This window comes from Lepidothrix coronata, unplaced genomic scaffold (genome assembly GCF_001604755.1).
Source record: "Lepidothrix coronata isolate B3197 unplaced genomic scaffold, Lepidothrix_coronata-1.0 Scaffold3, whole genome shotgun sequence".
NCBI classification, from domain to species: Eukaryota; Metazoa; Chordata; class Aves; order Passeriformes; family Pipridae; genus Lepidothrix; species Lepidothrix coronata.
Window position 1 is genome coordinate 11217760 of NW_016690183.1, and position 18560 is coordinate 11236319.

At 38.6% G+C, this 18560-nt stretch overlaps 1 protein-coding gene across 1 annotated transcript in view; it reads left to right on the top strand.

The window, feature by feature from the left end:
* The first annotated feature begins 7860 nt into the window (after positions 1-7860).
* STAC (SH3 and cysteine rich domain) overlaps positions 7861-18560 on the top strand; it is a 73725-nt gene continuing 63025 nt past the window's right edge. Inside the window, exon 1 of the mRNA XM_017820062.1 lies at positions 7861-8305. Coding sequence (XP_017675551.1) covers positions 8189-8305 — 117 coding nt within the window. The 5' untranslated portion in view covers positions 7861-8188. The remainder of the gene's footprint in view (positions 8306-18560) is intronic.

The following is an 18560-nucleotide window of genomic DNA, read 5'->3' on the forward strand; positions in this document are numbered from 1 at the left end:
TTATCTTTTCCTAATGTCTCATCTCTTGAATATTGAATGATTGTGTGGATTGCAAACACAAGGATTTCCTTGTGTTTGGCCTTCCAGAGGGATGCCCTAGTTTGAAACAATCCCTTACATTAGGAGATGATGGCTATACCTTCTGCTATAAACTTCTGCTGTCTTTAATTTTTGGTCTGTTGAGTTTACATACGGCAAACTACCTGTGCTCAGTTCTGTTAGTTTTGTTTTTGGCTAAATTTTAACCATCGTGATGCTCATTGCTCAGTAGTCTTTTCTTTCCTCATGGTCCAGGTAAAGAGGTTAATAAGATACAGAACTATTATGGACTACAAAATGAAAACACAATTTTGAAACTATAGAGAGATATATTAGCTAAATTATCATTCATGTAACTTTGAGTATCTCAGTTATTTTATCAATATCAATGGATTTACATAAATCTACAGCATACTTCACTACTCTGCTTATTCAAAGTCTGAAATCATAGAGCTCAGTTATTAGGCATGTGAATTTGAGATAACCCTTTCCATGGAAACAGCAGGAGGGATCCAGCTCTTACTGGGTCTGGTGTGCAATCCCATTCTGCCTGAACACTTCAGACAGTCTGAGACATCAGAATGACAATTATTGAGTGGTATTACAGCAGGTGGTGTGACTAACAAACATAAGGAAACCTTGAGTGATTTTTTTTCTTGATTCCAATGAAGAACATAAATAGTTATGGATGTGGAAGGTAAAGACACTCATACTTCAGACAATTCTCCCTCATTCTCCTTTTATTTCTCCCTTTTCTGACATTTGTACTTCTAAAATCTTGACTATCTTTGCTAGTGAAATCATTTGTTCTTGCAGCTGAACTTGACTCCTTTGAATAATAAGAGGATGTAATATGTAACCACCAAAAGAAGCAGTGACTCCAGGATGCTCTGTGTTGAGATTTCAAATGGATGTAAGCGATCAAATTCTCTCCTACTGCTTTAAGCAATGAGATAAAACAACTGTATGTAATGGAGCACAATAAAAAGTAGGTGTTATTTCTCTGAAGAAATAGGTTTTCAAGGTTCTCAACTACAATGCTTAGTGGTTTAAACACTGCTTGTAGAGTTAATAGTAAAAACTGATTTTTTTTCTATGTAAATTGACCTGAATACTTTAGAAATGGTATATTTCATAGGCTCATGGGATAGTGATAATCTTGTCTTTACCAAGAAGGCAAATTTATCTTCCTATTATCATTTTGCACTGAACTCTAAGATTTTTTATTGCTTTAAATAAAACAACACAAATCATTACAGATAATCTGTTGTAGTGTTTTTAGTTTACTTTTTGCTCAATTAAAATTTTATTTCCATTTCTATTTTGAATTGGTAACTGTGTAGAGACAGCTGTGTACAGACAGTAACAACTCAGCTACCATCAGTATCTTTCAAATTTTGCATTTTATCAATATTTCAGAAACAAATTCAATATATTTGGTCTGCAAGATAGTCACTTTCTCATCAGATTTATAACAGGCTGAACATTTACTTTCTTTATTCTTGTTTGAGAGCTGTGATAGACCATTATACTAAGTTACATAATTGTGGGCAACCCTCATATACACACTTCTATTCCAGTTGACACATGCACTAATCTGATAGAGTGAAATCTTAATCTTGATAATAATAATTTCTGCTATTTCTACAAAGCCTCTCATCCTATAGTGTCCAAAGGCATTTAAAAGATTTGCTGTACATTATTGAATTCTACCAAAAGCCCCCTTTCCTGAACAAGGTCATTAGTACACTGAGAAATCCTTTTGTCTTCCAATGCAAAATATGTCAGTATAACAGTTGCAGGTTTGCAGTCAACAGTGAGGTTCATTTTGCATTCAACATGCATGTTTGTACCCAAATATTACAGTGACAAGCATGCTGTAACCAACTAAGACAGGAAATACTGTGCATGCACAGCCTTTTAAAAATTGTTGCATACCCAAAGGATATCTGCAGCAAACCCCCCCCATATATATATACACACACATATATATATATATATATACATATATATATATATATTTTTAAAAATATATATATATGTGTGTGTATATATATATATACATATATATATACATATATATATATATTTAAAAATATATATATGTGTGTATATATATATATATACACATATATATATATACATATATATATATATACATATATATATATATATTTTTTTTTAAAAAAAAAATATATATATGTGTGTGTATATATATATATGGGGGGGGTTTGCTGCAGATATCCTTTGGGTATGCAACAATTTTTATACATATATATGTATACACACTTGTGTTCACCACCAGCTATGGTGGGAATGTTTGCCAGATCTTATTTTGAATTCTATTTACAGTCTAAGCAAAACATTTCTCTCAATGCATTTTCCCTGACATTAGTTAAGAAATAGCTCATGATGACGGTATTCAATACCAGAGTAAATGGAAAAAACAGGAACCTGAAACAAATCCAATAAAGCTCTGCAAGCTGTAATACCCAACTCACGCCTGGACAGGCTATCAACCAGACAAAGGAATTTAATTGGCAATTCAGGTCAAGGAAAGTCTTGGGCAGAAAGAAGTGATTGAAGCCCCCTTCTACCAAAAACCTTTCAGAAAAAAACAGATAAGCCCAAGATCCAGCTTATTTACCCTGTGGGGGATTCCTCCCACCACATCCTGGAAAATGCTGGGGATAGACCTGACTGAGATGGTGTGATTATATGAGACCCTTCTGAGTGGTACTAAAAGTGACAAAGAAGACTCTTAACAACTATTCAAGGAAACAGAAGTGAGTAAAGCAGAGTCTAGAAAGAGTAGAGGAGATTATGTTAATTATCGTAACTGTATTATCTCTTTAAATATTTGCTGATGGATATCCTGAAAGGATTTAGTACATGGCTAAGTCACCATGCCAGCAACCCACTGAACCAGTTCAGGTCATTCCTGTTACAGTCATATTGGACCAAATCAATAAATGGCTATTAAAAGGCAGGAATTTCTAGGAGCATCTGTGAGTCGCAGGAAATGGTGCTTCTGATTCTATAGGCCTCTTCTTTTTATATCTCATTCCTATAAAAAGTGAGAAGGAATCTTATTGCCAGCAGAGATGTAAAATCAGGTCAGGACTCTCACTGGTTATTTAAAGATATTGCAATGCATTTTGTAAGACTGAACATATTACATGCTCTATCTTGGCTAAATTCCATCTTTTATAATTACATCCTCTTTTCCCCTTCTCAAACATTTTTTGCTGTCACAAGAGGCTGCAGCATTCTTCTTTTTCCTAGTCTAGATATCTGTGTAACAGTATTTTAGTCTCATCATGATCTCTCTGAAAGACAGATTCAAGTTGCCCAAGATGCAGCATGATCTCTGCGTCATTCCCTGTGGCATTGTTGTGGATAGTGGGAAAGACGGTTTTGAAATTAATACTCAGGCAGAGGTTATGGGTTTTTCCCCACTTAAGTACAAGCACAAATCTGATGGTTTGGCTCCCTCCATGGTTACTCATTTGCTACACTCCCTGAAGCAGTGGGAGGCTTAATACTTTAACTCTAAAAAGTACTTCAACATAATTTTAGTCAAAATGCAAAACACCAGTATTCCCTTAATACTGGGAATGCTTTCAGAGCATTGATCAGCTTGTGCTTCCAGCTTCATGCTTGATGAGCTGATGATTGTGGCCCTTAGACAGCATTTAGATAAGCAGAATCCACAGAGGTTTGTTAGTGTGTTAGCTGCTCAATGGACTGCCAAGACTGTACTGAAAGCAAACAAGGGATGTGTGACTATAAACAAAAAACCCCAGCCACCTGATACTATTTTAATATAATTTTCTCTGTGGGTACAATGTTTGCTGGAGAGAAGAGCCCACATGCCTGTCACTTGGAAACACAGAATAATACTCCACTACAGCAATGGTCCTTATAGCCTAGTAGCCAGCTGTGGGTGAAGCACATATTTGAGAGAAAACCCCAGCGAAGACATCCACCATACCAAAAGTAAAAGTCCCATCACAGACGGCACTAAGTACATATCCTATTGCCAGTTTGCACAATGGCAAAATCTAATCAACAAAGAAACACAAAACTAATTCTCACCTGGAACACTCACAAACTGGGCTGAGGGACTTGGGGTGAGGCTGATCAAGTTTCACTGCAAGTGGCAGAACTGCAACCTTTTCTCTGTGTCTAATAGTTATCTATGGCTCTCAGTCTGCATCCTCTTAGAAGTTGGACTCTGTTGACTTAACCCCTCTTTCCTTCAAGATTCTGCTTTAGAGGCAACCAAGCTGCAGCAACCAGACTGATTCCTCACTGCTTGGTACATTTCTAGAGAACAGTACATAGTAATTTAAACCAGTGTCATCTCACAGCAGTGTCATCTCTATACGTACCCTTATACCCTCTTTGCTCAGGAGCATGCTCACATGAGCAGTGAATAATGATACCTATATCTTCCTTTTTCCTTTTGACTTTTTATTTTTGCTCTAGTAAATGTGTGGGAGTCTAAACAGGAATAACATTTTTGATAAGTACTGATTTCATATGTTTCCTTTAGTGAAATCCTGCCCTATGCATGTACATCTTTGGTGCAAAGGTGCTCAAATATTTCAGAGAAATGTCTGTACCAAAAAAAAAAAAACCACCAAAAAAACCCCAAAACAAACCAAACCAACCAACCAACCAAACAAACAAAAACCAAAACAAACAAACAAACAAACAAAACACCACAAAAGGAAGTAAAGAACATGGCATGAGTCAGATCCCCTACATCAGCTTAATCTTGCCACTGTGGAGCTCTAGAGCAGGTAGGTCTGGGCAGTACAGCAAGTGTGTATTTGTGTGTTTATATATTTCTGTCATCAGGAGCATCTGGGATGCTCTTATGTTGCTGGCTTCAGCCAGAGTTCGGGAAGAACTGCTGGAACACCAGCACAGAGGGCTACTCTATACCACACCCCATCACCTTTGTGTGTGGGACCTGAGAGCGGGAGGGAAGGAGGGCAAACAAGGCATGGAACCTGTGCAGTCAGCATCAGGCCACCCAGCAGTGTAATGCTTGGCAGTGATTCCAAGCAACATACAAGTGCCTTTACAGAGTGAAACAATTTCAGCTGGGGGCTGAGAATCAACACTCATGTTTTATTCATCCAAATTGCTTTTCCCCACTCCAGAAATCTACACTCATCTCTACACTACAGAAGCTGTTCAATTTCCTCTTGTTTAGCACTGCGCTGGAGTGCTCACATTTCCACCGAGTACCTTCACTTAGAGACTGATCAGCAGTAATCACAAGTCCAACTTCTCAGGAGTGAAGCGTGGGAGAGAGTTGTAGGCTCATCTAATTTGATCAGTCTGTTTTGTTATACTTAATAGTTGATCTTCAACAGCCAGCTCCCATAGAAGGAAATAAAAATATGAGAAAGTCAGTTTCTTTTTCTTTTTGCTTTTTTGGTAAAATTTTAGGTTTGAGTCATCTTTCCCAGGCTAATTGTCAAGAAACTGACAGATCCGTTGTGGTTGACAAGTGAGTAATGGGGAGAAGAGAGGGAGTCCAGCAGGTGTCAGTACTAATTTGGTAAAACAACTAAAAAAAATGAGTAAAGGGTGGCATGATAGTCACTTACATAGTCATGACGTTACAAGCTCTTCGTACACAATGTGTGCAGAATTTTACAACACTTAGAACATTAACTATTAACCAGCCATTCCACGTTCCATTTCAAAGGTAACCTACAAGTTCACCATAAGATATTTTTGAGCCTCTTAACAGGAAAGACAGGTTCACAGCACTGCCGGGGGACCAAACAGAATGTAGTTTCATGATTCTCATCTGTCAGATTGCTGGGAACACAGAACAGTCCTTGAAGGGGGCAGACCCCATGTTCTGGCCATGGCTTGGCTCTTCCAGGCTGGACTGTCAGGGAAAGATAACCCTGCCAGACCTGGAGCATTTAATCTTTGTTGCCCTGCCAAGATCTCCATTGCCCACAGCTGCCCTAATTCTCCCAAACCGTGATTCTGATCAATCCCTGCGCATTGTTAAGGGGATGATTTTACAGCAAAGCCCAAATCTTACTTGCTGAGTGGAAGAAATGAGCTTTGCTCCAGGATAATTCCTCTGGCTCTGAAGAGAATACTCTAAGATTGCTGTATTTTAGAAAGCAAACCCTTGGAAATACATTCTTTTACTTACCTGCCAAATCTGCCCCTCTGAGCTCTGTATTTCCTTGCTTCAATCTCAGTTGTCACTGCCACTGCATCAATAAGCAAGTAGTGTTCTCATTTTGATCCCTGTAATGGTGTTAGTGACTACAGGCCAAATAATAGGTTCTGCTGGTAGACCCCTAGGACACACTTTTGCTCTGAAGTAGCTGTACAAATAGCATTGCAGAATTTCATCTTTATTGTGTGCTAAAGAATTTGGTATCTTATATGCTCTGTTTCAAAAACATAAAGATTTTTCCACATCTAAGTATCAGTCCTGAAAATTCACTGGGTATTCAAAGAAAAGCTAATTTTTTTTCCTGGCTTCTGAATAGTTATTAAGAATACAGAGGCTGCAGGGCAATTTCTACTCTGGCTTTCATCTGTATAACCCCCACTATCTTGTAAACTTGCCTTCACTTTCACACACATTATTTGAGTTGGAGGGGTCTGCAAGGCAGCTCAAAGCAGTGTTTCTAGGGGGTGGGGCTGGAAGGGAATCTGGTGTCCTCTCCCAGAGCTACAAGGTAATAAAGTTCATTTCTAACTCAGATCTCAGCAAATCAGCTCCCAACACCTGTATAGATTAACTAAGCAATTATTTTTTTCTTCTCACTTTCCAGGATGAAAGTATTGCTATTAGAAACATATTTGGGTTGGTTTTTTCTGTTTTCTTTAAATGAAGGAGTCATCTCCACCAGCCATATGGAATGGCTCCCGCTCAGCAAAGCATATCTGGTAGGAAGAAGATCCGCTCAACCTTTCACAATATAGACCTCAATTCAGCAAGGAAGAGAGCCGACAGGCACCTTTGCAACAGATTTAAATCAGAAGAAAAACCTCAAGCAACATAAGCAATCTGAACCAGCCAGCAAAGTCATGCTGACCTTCTGCTGGTAGTACCGCAGACCCAACCGTGACTTCAGGTGCTGCATCCTCGGGACTGACAGCACTGTGGGAAGCCACAGGCTCTTCCCAATGGCTGCCTCTGCTCTGTTGCTGCCTGATGGAGTATTATCACTATGACAACCTACAGGTATAGGATGTGTGAGATAGTGGGAGCTCCAGATGACCCAGATTGCATGTACATGGCTCAGAGCTGGGCTTCCCTGCCTGGGAGAGGAGCAAGGAACATGTGGATCCACAGGTAACTCTCCCCTGACTCTCTCCTGCCATTTTCTAGCAAGTTTGGGATGTAAGGCAAGGTGAGAGCTTTAGAGGCACTGGATATCTAGAATTTTAAATAAACTTCATTGGGACAAGGAAAGGGAAGATTCATTTTTCTCCTCTGTTTCTAAAGCCCTCCTTCAGGGCTTCTTTTTCTTCAGGAAAAGACTTGTAAGAATATAACAGTGCCCTTCAACTCTATCTTCTCCAACCTGTTAAAAGGTAAAATGCTTTAAAACCTCATATACATTGCCTGTCTGTGTGTGTCTGTGTGTGTGCGCGTGCATGCATGCATTACTTTCTTTCACTACTATGACAGCACATGCTCCTCCAAAGCTATTCACAGCATTAGAAATACAACTCCTCCCTCCAGTGCCCCGTGTGTGTGTGTGTGCGTGGCTTGGGCTTTCTGCTTCAAATCACTCCCTTCCGATTGTGGGGCTGACGGTCACGACTCTGCTCCACACCTCCAGGCTTCCTATGGAGGGGAGGAGTATCGGGGAAAAGCAGGCACTTAACTGACCTACAGAGCCATCGATAACTTACTCCCTCGCAGCAGAATTACATAGGAAAGGGGAGGGAGGAAGGAGGGGGAGGAGGAGGAGAAGGAAAAAAGAGAAAATCCAGAGAATTCTAGTCTTGCAAATATAGTGAAACCAAGCAGTTGGAATTCATTTGCTCTAGAAAAGCAGAGAAGGAAGGGGACGTTAAATGAAAAACAGCAAGAACAGTCTGTAGCTTTTTTTCCTTATAGTGACAGTGTTTTAGAGGTAAAATGATTCCTCCGAGCAGCACGACTGAAGTCAGCATGGACAGTGTGGAGAAAGAGAATGAAGTGGAGAGCCCAGAGCAACCCCCCTCTCCAGCATCAACTACCAGCCAGGAATCAAAGGTACTCAGAGTATGAGATTGGTTTTTTTTCACTCTTTCTTTGTTTTGAAAAGAGATGTGTTGCTTTGATTTTTATTTGGAGCCTATGCCAGCCCTGCCCAGCAGTAGAGTGCTATGAGCCACCTCTGACTGCGGTGCCTGCTCTGACACTCCTGAATTCTCCCTGTCACTTCAGGAATCTGAACTGGGAAAATACCTGCCTTTTGACATGTTTGGGTTTGGGGACTTTTGCTTGTGTTTCCTCCTCCTTATTACAGTAAGGTCCTGGAGTAATGATGGGGCTCAGGGAGATGATCACTGCCAATGGATGTTGTTAGCTATTTTCACACCAAGCATCAGATCACTTAAAGGGTTTGGTTGGAAAAATTGATTTTCTCAAAGGTTCAGAGAAGAGATCTTTTTCTGAGGGCTTGGAGTATTTCACCTGACTTACCATCTCTGGCAGACCCATTAATGAACTTTCGCTGTTTAATGAGGCAGCAGTTGAAACAGTATGTAAGTGACAGTTTTGTCACAATGAACCTTATGTACACTTCCCAGAAAAGGATTTTTTTTTCACAGCCTTTTTTTGGTTTATGAATTTCTTAATGTGGTTCAATTTACCTTATTGAAAACCAACTTTCAGCTCAAATGGCATGGCCTCTGAATTTTTAATCGACTTTTATATTAAAAGTTTTTCTGACTGCCAGTATGTTACTTGGAAGATAGAGAGGTAAAGGGTAAAGTAGTAACCTTACATAATGAAAGTTCTTTACAGCTTACTTGGATGATGTGCTTTTGTTGATCCTCTGTTACTAACTTATGATTGATACCATGGTAGCACCTGACAGATCTTTCTGTGAACTTCACAGTGATGCTGTGTGCTGTGTAAACATGTAAAAATAGGGAGGTCCTTGTAACTAACAGCTTACAGGTGGGTAGAGCTTTAGGAGGTACTGTGAGAGCAAAACAGCTGCTTCACAGGAAAGGTTTGTGCTGGCCAGAATATAAAAGCAGTGGCTGACTGTGTCTAACATAGAAAGATTGCTACGTTATTCTGTAATTATAGCTAGATTTCTGGAGAATGAATCAAAATTATCTGTCGGCATGGGTAGAGTTCTGATGTGGGGTTTGGACTTTTTTTTTAATATATTTATTTAGATGCTATACTTCAAGGAAATAGCTGAGGCATTCCCTATGTAATACAACCTCTTTAAAAGAAAAGAGTTCTTCCAGTAGCAATAGCATACAATATTCACTATACACATTCAGCACTACTGAGACAATGCTGGAGTCTTCCTGGTTAATGGGAAATGAAAATTAAATGGGTAATTGGTTTAACCACAAGCTCCAAAAGGATATGGTTGATCTGTGCATAAATCCTGCCCCCTGGGACCACTTCTCTGGAATTGCTGAATTGTTATTTGGGCAGTGGGAAGCTCAGCCCCCAGTGAGGTCCCAAAAGTAACTGCAGCCTTCACTGCACTGCCAGCACCAGCTCACCAAGTGTGCTGGGCTGTGCACAGGGCCTGGTGGGCTGTGTGCTCGATATGTTCCCAGCTATGGTCCTCTCTCAGTGCCGGAATGGTTAAGGACCTCCATGTGCCACTTGATAACAGTGATGCTGGAGGGACTTTCCCACTGGATCACAGAATGCTGTTCCCAAAACAAACTGACCGGCATGGATCCAAACCTGAGAGAAAGTGAAGAGCTGCACTGAGGGTTCCTTCTTGCTGTTTGTGCACCTATGTGTTTCCAAGGATGACAACAGGATTAAGGCACATCTGGCCAGAGAACAAATACGCTACAAAACAGTTTATAAACAAACATTATTATCATTAATTTTTTCAATCTTGTGAGCATTTGAAGTGGTACACTGGAAGAGGCAAAAGGTATGACCATACAGTTGATGCCATTACTTGTACACAGATATTTTTAGTAAACAAATAATCAGTGTATTCACATTTTAGAGCTGCAGATATAGTCAGATAACATGCTGTATTGTCATTTCAGTAGATGGAGTCAATAGAATCTTCTGATCACTGAGGTAATAAGACTTCTTTTTTTGGTCCAACTAAATAGCAGGATGGAAAAATTCTGTGATTTCATTTTTTATTTTTTAAGAGAATTGATGTACTTCAAAAACTAGAGCTTGACAGAGGCATAAGTCAGTGCTTTTATTCTGTGGTGTCCCCTGCTGAGGGAGCTATCCTGTCATTTACAGAAAACTAAGCTTTTCTCAGGTACTCTCTGCTACCTAGGTTAACAAGTTCGTGCCTGCTGCATTTATTGCGGAACAGTTTCTGCAGTATTTAATTACCTCACAATGACTTGTTTCTGTAGCACAACACTATTATGCCTCCAAATATGGGAACAGAAACAGCATGGATAATACCAACCTTCAAAATGCATTTGAAAACACTTCAGCAGAAAAGCAATTTTGAAAAAATAATGTAGAACTAATAGCAGCAAGCTTGCTTCCAGTCCAGTGTAATCACAGACAACTGTGGCAGACAGTCCCATGTAGTACCAAACTCCCAAAAAGAGTTTTATCTAGCACCCTCTAGACTGTACTCAGAAGATGACAGGAAGGAGATACAGCAAATTCTGACTAACGTGAGTTTGAGACACAGAATTTCTGGCTGCTACCAAGTTGGTGAAATTTGGAAGGATGACTCTCATGTGTTAGTCACATACCTCTGTCACAGGAAAGCAGCTCACTCTTTAACATACACTAAAACCTCCCACCACCTTTTCCTATGGATTAAGAAATTGCAGGTGAGCACACCTGGCTGCTGAAAGCTGAAGGACTGTCCTCTGCTGCATGTCCTCCTCCTCATGATCGCTGTAACACCTGAATAACTGCTTTCAATGGGGAAATTCAAATACACTTTCAATTCACCAAATTTCCTGGGTCATAAGAGCAAACCAATTTACATACTCTAAGTATATGTTTACCTTATAGTATAGGTACTGCTACATAACCTGATTGAGTCTTTTGGATTGTGTGCCCTCAGGTACTTTACATATAATACCTCCAATGTACTGTCTCACTGTTCAAATAGGTGTCTGAAGAGTAGCAGACATGCTGTAACTGAGCCATCCTGTAGCAATATGTATACTGCTACTGTGCTAAAAATCCTACAGCTTGAATAGTTAAGGATGTTGCAAAACTAATACTTAATTTATTAAATTAATTTATTGGCTCTTGAAAACATTTACTTCACACTTAAGTGTGACTTGAGTGGGTACTTAAAGTTTACTAAGAGAATAACTTTAGGGGGTACCATTCAAATACATATAATTGCTAATTTTATTACTTTGGTATGTTTGTAGTTATGGCTCCCACATGTTTGGGTCCTTTGCATCTTATTTCCAAGAAAGCAAATTACCAGTTTGCCAGAGACTTTTGTAGATTTACAGCTCAGCAAGGGAGGCAGTCATTAGTTAATAAATCCCAAGGGAAAATTTCTTCATGATGGTAGCAATTAAAGACACACTGAACACTTGTTCAACCACTAACTTAGCAATATAAGCAGAAATCTAGTGGCAGCAATCAGAGGTCATATTTCTGGGAACTTGGTAAAAAAAAGCCAAAATTTTTGTCTAAAACTAAAATTTGTGTCTAAAACTAAAATATGTGTCTAAAGAAGAGTCCTACGCATGACATTATTTCTTTATGTTTTGACAGAGTTGGCACATAACTCTGTTAACTTTACCCTTCTTTTATTTAATTGACATTTCTATACGAAGAGGAAAAAGCCCATCTGTTGGTTTCTTTAGGTGTGAGTCAAGTCTTTATTGCTCCACTGTGAATAGTGGCTGGGGTTATTCATAGCCAATAGAGTATATCTGAAAATTCCCTTACCATTTTTAAGTTTTAGGGGAGGCTTGAGCATCTATTATGTTTGAACTAGGACCAGTAGAGTTTATTAGTTTAGTATGTTAAACATTTTTCAGGCTTTCTCATACACCCCAAAAGGGCTGTCAAGTCCTGCCCCTGCCGTTGCAGGCAATCTGTCATGTTAAAAGTTACTTTTTTGTAGACAGTAGTGGATTTCTGTGAAAAGCAAATTTTTTTCCACAGCTCTGCCCATGTCCATCTATTTTATTTTATAAAATCTGACTATAATTGTGATGTACTGCAGTCATGCATCTTTGGAGTGATTCAAAATTTTCCTCTGAACCACAAAATCATGGGCTTGATAAATCATTTACAGTGAGGTGAGTTAGGTAAGTTGAATAGCTAAAAAATAAAGGAAAAAAGATAAATTGGATTTCCAAATAAATATAGCATCTGGACTATGTATTTCACAAAATAAATGAGTCAGTCTCAGTCTGACACTTTTGTACACTGACTATCTAGTGGCTGATATTCAGGGAAATGCAGACCATTATCTTCAAATTCAGGTATGGCAATTCAGGAGATGTAGCATGATTGTTCAAATATGAGCTAACCTGGTATGCAATATATAAAATGGAAGTTGCTAGAGTAGCAAGCCAATAAAAGGATTAAGCATTGAAGTTCAAGATGTAGATTCATTTATGAATATTCCTCTATCAATCAAGGTCGAACTTATATTCCTGTCCTGCTAGACCAATAGACCAATACTGTTTCCATGAGGCTTCAAAACCAGGTGTTAATATTAGATATTGAATTAATAGTAACACCTTGAAGCTCTTTGGATTTTAACAGGATTGTGTGGGATTTAAATCTTGTAGGATTTGTGCTATGCTGCTAAGCAGATATCTTCCCCATTTAAAGAGTTAATACTTTATGAGGCTCCATAGATGGTTACTAATCAATTAATATTTTAAAAGGGCAGGGACTACGGTGTACAGTTAGTGTTTCACCCTCCACACCAGTGATAAATATCCAGTACATAAACTACTGCCGTAGTCTTCAAAGGAATACCAAACAGCTCAAAAACATCCCATGAAAGAGGAAGAAAAACTCAGTTCTCAATCTTACCTCCATACCCCTGTGTGAAATGGTGAGTACACGCCATGAAGGTAAGATAAAGGGAAAGAAATTAGACTAAGTATTTTTATGCGCTTTGATTAAGTGTTGTAACAAAGTATATAGAGGAAGATTTTATTAAAGCAGGAAAGTAACACTCTACCCTATCAATAATTTCTTCACCAGACTCATTCTTGTGCTTACATTTATTTTGACTTCTCTCCCTTTCTTACTCTTGTTCTGATTAAAACACTCTAGTATTGTTTTCACTTTGATATATATGTCAGATCAGTTCCCAGGCACATCAAGATATCTAAGGCAAAATAGAAATGTGATCAGTTCATTCTCTTCTATCCACACTTTCAATAGCGTCAAAATGAAGAAGACATCTATTACCTTTCAGCAACTAAAGATGACTTGACTGAACTCTGGTGTGGCAAAAAAATAAATTTACTAAAAAGCGCAAATTTTCACTGAAGCAAAACAAGTTGTTTTAACGGCTAGAAGAGAGGCCAGTTGTACTATCCCTGTCTCTTATGCTGTACTCTTTTTCATAAAGTAATTCTGCTGAATTCAGGTTTTACCACTACTTTTAAAAACTCTTCCAACATCTGCATGCTCTAATGGTTAAGAGATGCTATCTACCCTTCACCCTCTTCTAATTCCAGTGGAAGTTTAATTTTTGCTAGCTTGTGTGGAATTTCGAAAATGTTACTTTAGCTTAGACATCTCTTTTCCATTCTTGGTGCCTGTTTCCATCATGTAAGAATAGACTTTTATGTCTGTTACCAGCATTTTATTTTCTATACCAAATAATCCTGACTGACATAAGATAAACTCTCCGTTCTTCACCTCATTCTAGTAGCAGATCCGTGAATCTGTTTCGGTATTGAATAATCCTTCTTGAAAAAGGATGACTGAATTTTTGCATGGTATTCTCTCTGAGATCTCAAACAGTATCACTATTGCTTTACTAACTTTCCTGGAAACCTTGGTGTTTGTGTCTCCTAGTTAGCCCTTCATGAACCAGAGGTCTCCATTCTATTATTCTGTAATTTCCTTTGGATCCAGGATGCCTTTGTCTGTCCTCATCTACAGTGCTTTGAGTCAGGTCTCAGGTACATAAGCTTGCATTTCCACGGCTGAACTTCACATTTCCCTAAGTCCATCCCTCAAGGTCCAGGCCTCTTCATATGTGGCAATGCCTCCCACAGAATGTTGTTAAAGAAACTTTCTTGCCTGACCATCCAGAAGCCACTCTGGTTGTCACTCTTGTGCCACTTGAGCTGGGGCCAAGGCCCCTTTGCTGCTGTACACACTCACACAGTCAGACCAGGTTTCCTTACCAGCTCAACCTCAGGTTTCTCATAGCAGAGTCTCAGGTGTCTTGATCCTTAAATCACTTTAATCATGGTACAATAACAAAATAACAGCTTGAGCTGGGTGCCTCCAAGGAGGAACCCCAAAGAAAGGATACCCTGGGATTTTATACACTCACAGTCTCAGGGTGCAAAAGTCTGAAGTCCTCGTCCTTACCTGGCTGGACTAGAGGACCCTGTGCCCTTTGTTGTACAAAGCATCTGCAGTTCACAGCCGCTTGCCTGATGTCCCACCACCTAGAGCTCAATATGCAGCTGCACACCAAGCTGTCGGCACTAGATGTATGTCAAGAATGTCGGAGGGAAATGGTCTTATGACATGCACAGTCTTTGCATCATATCCAGTAATAAAAGTAGAGAGCAACCTTGACCCTAAGACTAGGTTGGTGTTGTTCTTTGATGAACTCCACCAACGATCAATGCTCAATTTCTCCTTTCAACAGTAACCATTTCCCATAGAACTTTCCATGGAACTTATTTACAACTTTCCCTCTTTTCTGTCTTGGCTAGTAGATTCCCTTTCAGTTACATATTCAATAATTTTAACAAAATCCAAATAGATGCAGCCTACCTTTGACCTAAAACATTTCCTGTGTCTAGAAAACCATTCATGATTACAACTTGTCTAGGGGGATTTAACTTTTTTTGGTTTTGTTTTGCTTTTGTCAGATTCTCTTGAGGTCAGATCTACACATCTGTGTTTGCTGGGATCACATTTCCTGCTTCTTGACAGAGACCTCTATTTCACTTTGTATCATTTCTGTCTTGACAAAGCTTATTAAGAAAACTTGTTTCTAGACTTCCAAAGTAAAATCTTATAATGGAGTTTAACTGCTTTCTTTTCTCTCTTTTACCTGAACAGACACATTAATCTGCTTTTTTAATGTAATACCATAAATTTCTGCAACTTCTTTCCTATTCTTCCTATTATTTTTCCCCAGGATCATGGTTCTGGGAAGAAAATAAACTGAAGTATTTGCTGAAGTTCTGAGCCAGCCTTTTATCCCATCCTGACTGTACCACAGCCTTTTTCTTTCCCTAGCTTGAATCAATCCATTGACATTTCCTTCAATACTTTTTGGAAGGATTCATTCAGCTTTTCTTGCAATTAGTATCCTTAGACCTATGGATAGTGCTTGAAAGATCCAATTTTATTTGCATACCATTTTTTTCCTTTTTTTTTCTTTCTCTTGTTCCCCTCCCTACCATTCAATGTGGACTCTGCTTATTCCAAATTTCTTTTTTGAAGTAACTATTTTCATGCAGTTTTCCAGGTCTACAAAGGCCAAGGCTGTTGCATAACAAGTGGTCATCTGGGTTCATCAGTACTCAGTACTTGCCCAGAGCCAGCACTTTTTATCAGATGCAATGGCCTGTTTACACAGCTCTGCTGCTTTCCAGACCACTGCTAAAACATTCATACCTTCATACAGATACTAGTTCAGGTCCTTCTGCGTCACACTCCAAAGCGTGATGTGGTCTAAATTATATCCCTAGTTATCTGAGAGTGCCAAAGGCTTGGAATTTCTTCAAGAGAACGGAGCACATCAAGGGCTATACTTTTGAAATCCAAAATATGTCTTGGAGGTTCTTTTTTCCCATGCCCCTTATTTAATTTAAATGAAAGTAAATCATAATCACTTGATATATAATTCTTTGTATGACAAACATTTCTCCTATTGCCTACCCAAGCCACTGCTGGATACTCCCGATGGGTAGAAGATTTCATATTTGATAAATTTATTCTCGTTTTTTCCAGGTAGAGGATTAGTCTTTCAGAGGTGAGCATGAGTTGTGTATTCTTAACACAGTACTCAGTCCTGCACAACTTCCAGTTGCATAGGCAAGGAGTCATTCGATGTTAAATGAGCACTGCCTTTCTCAGGCAAGTACTGAAGCATAAGCAAATTTTGCATGTTCATTAACAAAGAGGACCATCTGTGAAAATGAGAGGTCTATGTGTAAATGACTGAAATAATTTGATTTTGTTTTCCTTCAGCATATGCCTCTACTTGAGGAAACATCCTTGATTCAGTAGATCAAATGATAAAATAAATGCTTCTTGTCAGGGAATTAAACTCATGGACCCTGGAAAACGTATTTACAGTAGATATCTGAAAAGCAGACTTCTTATGTCTTTGACATCAGCAGTTAAATATGACATATGGCTTGCATATCTTCTTATTTATTAAAACAAAATTTAGTTTCATGTCTCTAGTCTCACATAAATGTGCTAGAGGCTCATGGAATTTTCTCATTAACAGGTCAACATTTCTTAGCTGACTTGTTTTTAACTGATGAGAGTAGTTTGCTAAGCACTGTCAAATGGAAGTCTTAGAGTTTTAGGGGCTGCAGCAGTGTTAAAAATATCACAGCATGAATAATTGCAAGAGAGAGGTATTTCCCAGCCACAGGAGGCTGTAAGTTCAATATGAAATCGCAGTCCTCTGTGAGGAACAGTGAAAATTTCAATGCTTTTCTTTTCTGTAGACATAATATGCTCCTATTCTGAGTGCCATTTAAAAGCTTGATTAAAATACCACACATGTGATGTTTTATTAATAAAGATCATTTTAACAGTCTAATGTTCTGAATAGAAAAGGAAAATACAGCTGATCTATAGTAACTGATGATTAGGCTTAATTAAGAAAGGAGCAAAATACTATAAACTGGTATTCACAGAGCTATTAAAATCTGCACTTAAAATATTTCTTTTTAGCTTATTCATCAGAGTAAGACAAAGAAATGTCTACTTTGGAGGCACACCTCAGGGGAAAGAATGAATTCAACCTGACAGGATGTTATAGCAAACACTGTTGAATATTATCTTAGAGACAGACTTGCATCACCATCATCCTAATACTTAACTTCTTTTTGTTTTTTTTTTTTTTACAAAAGTTGCTTATTCATAGTGAAGGGAGACATCAGCTTTTGTTGGCCAAGGGTCAGTTTCCCGGCATGATGCAAAAAAGTCACTTCCCAAAACACCACTAATATAGGTGTACCATTCATCTTTATTTACCGGTGTTTTCCCTGCCAGTTTAAATGCTGTGGTAGTGATTCTCAAAATCAAAATACCTTGAGATTGAAATGAGAGGCTAAAAGCCTTGACCCAGCCTCAATTGCCTTTGTGCATACCCAGGCTGAGAAATGGTCTTGGACTAGGCACCTCTATCCTCACAAGTAAACAAAACATGCTAGGCAAAATTCAACATGGTAAACTTGTCAGACTGTCCATGACTTTTGCACGGCTAAACTAAGAATCCAGTTGTTAAAATGTTTTGGGTTCATATGGGGTTTTAAAATGCACCTACTCTTAAGTTATCAACCAGTATGAGTCAACCCAAGGATCCAGCATATACAATTTTTGTTTAGTATACTTACTTATATTATTTATAAGATTAGCTCATTTCTCATATATGTTCACATATCCTCTTTTAATTTAAATCATCTAATTAAGGAGTTATTTACAAATAAAACGTAAGGTAACTTAAATGATCTGCCAGACATTTCTGGTAATGAGCCCTCCAGTGAAATATGTGCTTGTTGAGTGCTTTGTTTTGCTTATTTTTCAGTGTCAAAACATCTGGTTATGAGGAATTGATTGTGTAAACTTTTGTCAGGGAGATTTCCCTGGTTGCAGGTGAAATTTACAATCAAAAGAGGAGAAAAAAATGCATCCTACATACATATATAGCCCCATTTGTGTTTAGAGAGCAACTGTGAGCAGATAAGTTAGTTGTTCAGACTCCCTGTATTATAAAATGGAACACAGACCTAAGCTGTTTTGTCAAACATTTATTTAGAGGAAAAGCCTGCTTTATGTGGTCTAAATTAGCTTCTCTGAGGAGAAATCTCTTTCCACTGACCATAGTAGGCAGCTACAGCTGAGTTAAAAGTTCAGATTTAAGTAAGGTGAACACCACTTTGATTCTGTC